This window comes from Lytechinus pictus, chromosome 11 (assembly GCF_037042905.1).
Source record: "Lytechinus pictus isolate F3 Inbred chromosome 11, Lp3.0, whole genome shotgun sequence".
Taxonomy (NCBI): Eukaryota; Metazoa; Echinodermata; class Echinoidea; order Temnopleuroida; family Toxopneustidae; genus Lytechinus; species Lytechinus pictus.
The window spans coordinates 6,486,353-6,488,494 of NC_087255.1; the positions used below are offsets into that span (position 1 = coordinate 6,486,353).

The 2,142-nt window shown below is 43.7% G+C and overlaps 1 protein-coding gene across 1 annotated transcript; it reads right to left on the reverse strand.

Annotated features, from left to right (window-relative positions):
• Positions 1-424: 424 nt before the first annotated feature.
• On the reverse strand, positions 425-1,681 carry LOC135155955 (uncharacterized). The gene has a single exon (XM_064106566.1). It carries the CDS (start codon positions 1,679-1,681, stop codon positions 425-427), a length of 1,257 nt encoding a protein of 418 aa, XP_063962636.1.
• Between the last annotated feature and the right edge of the window lie 461 nt (positions 1,682-2,142).

Genomic DNA, 2,142 nt, shown 5'->3' on the forward strand with positions numbered 1-2,142 from the left:
GCAATATGAGTTGAACCTACAAAGTCAAGACATTAGATGGAACCTTGATAACCATGATACCGATACTGCGATAATGCAAATGATTTTTAAAAATCATAAACAATCCTCTATCCGTTACTCTTGAGTAACGTGTAATTCTCGTATACCTGTTCAGCGACAATCTTCTTCTAATAAACCAAAAAATACAACAATTTTTTTATTACTGAATTGTGTCATTTCCAAAGATTTTGTACCATCATGAAGGTGAAACTGTAAAATCAAAACTTTCATATGGTAAAGCCACAAAGACTAACGAAGTGATGACGAATAAAAACAACAACAATAAAAACAAATTACGATGGAAAAAATAAATCTATTCATCTGGACTTACTTGTTGAAGCAGAGGACAGTTTCACGTCCGATCCGGGACGCTTCTTCAGCTCTTCTAAACTGGCGGGAAATCGTCGTTGCCGATTGGCGCCGAAGCACCGTCGATGTTATTGTCTTGGAGACGTCGAGGAATTTTTCGGATTACAGGATTGTAAATCCGAGAGAGGTTATGTCGTAATCCTCCTCCTTTGTTGAGAGATGGGTTTTCTGCGTTGACGTAGACCGCCTCACGGACCCCCCTCTCAAACCACCTAGGTTCCTTGTCTAGGATGAGCACGTCTTTATCTTTAAAGTTGTGTTTAGACGTGTTCAGGTGGGAGTATACGGCAGAATCGTATCCCGATGCGCCTGGTCTGCGATGTTGATACAAACGCTTGGAGAGGGGTTGCTTGGTTTCACCAATGTAATTAGCGCTGCAACCTGTCTCTTGGCACTGGATAGCATAGACAATGTTGTTTTTCTTGTCTTTGGGAACTTTATCCTTCGGGTGAACCAATTTCTGCCTGAGTGTGTTAGTCGGTTTGAAGTACACTGGGATGCGGTAAGAAGACAGGATCCTCCGGATTTTCTCTGAAAGTCCACTGACGTAGGGGACAGAGACACCGAAGCGACGCCCCTGTTCCGTCGGTCGAGGAAGGTTGTTCTCACGTTGGCGTCGCGGGTGAAGGGCTTTCTCTATGCTCCACCCGTGGTAACCACATTTACGTAGAGCCTCTCGGAGGTGTTTATGTTCTTTCTCCTTGGTTGTCTCAGAAGAAGGAATGTATGAAGCTCTGTGGAACAATGTCTTCACTACTCCCAACTTGTGGATGAGCGGGTGATGAGAGTCAAACAACAGGTATTGATCTGTGTGGGTGTCTTTTCTGAAGACTGACGAGCTCAGCGATCCGTCTTCCTCGATGGTGATGAGGCAATCCAAGAACGCGAGTTGGTTGTCCTTGACTCTTTCCACTGTGAACTTAATAGACGGATCACAGTTATTGATGTGATCGAAAAAAGAATCAAGTTCCGTAGTCTTAATCTTGACCCAAGTATCGTCCACGTATCTAAACCAGTGGGTAGGTGGAATGCCGGGAAAAGAACTCAGGGCAAATTTCTCAAAGTCTTCCATGTACAAATTGGCAAGAACTGGCCTGTAATCCGAAAAATTCCTCGACGTCTCCAAGACAATAACATCGACGGTGCTTCGGCGCCAATCGGCAACGACGATTTCCCGCCAGTTTAGAAGAGCTGAAGAAGCGTCCCGGATCGGACGTGAAACTGTCCTCTGCTTCAACAAGTAAGTCCAGATGAATAGATTTATTTTTTCCATCGTAATTTGACTTTTCCTGGATGAATCAAAACATACATCAGTTTAATAAAAACAAATGTAAAACAGGGTGTTCCGTACAAAGTCTGTTAGATGGCGGTTTCTATGAATTACAAGAGTGCAAAACCTGCAAATCCTGCGGCAGAGGGGTACACAACCTTTACATGCAGATAGTCGTGGGGGTTGGATGGCTGTTGAAGCTTCAGAAGCAGTGGATTGTGCTTTCACCCAGTAGCGACCATGCAGAGTTAATACTGGGAGGATGACTGACTGCAGGGGTGTAGTAACCAGTGACTGATCTAGTGATAAAAAAGAATAGGTCCATAAAGGCAATACTGACGGACACCACTCAATAACTGGATTTGCGAGTATTCGTTGCATGAAATGCTTTTCAGATTAACACAAATGAAAGAACAAGGAAGGTTGTTTAACAAGCAAGATGCAACAGCAGGAAATGTGACTAT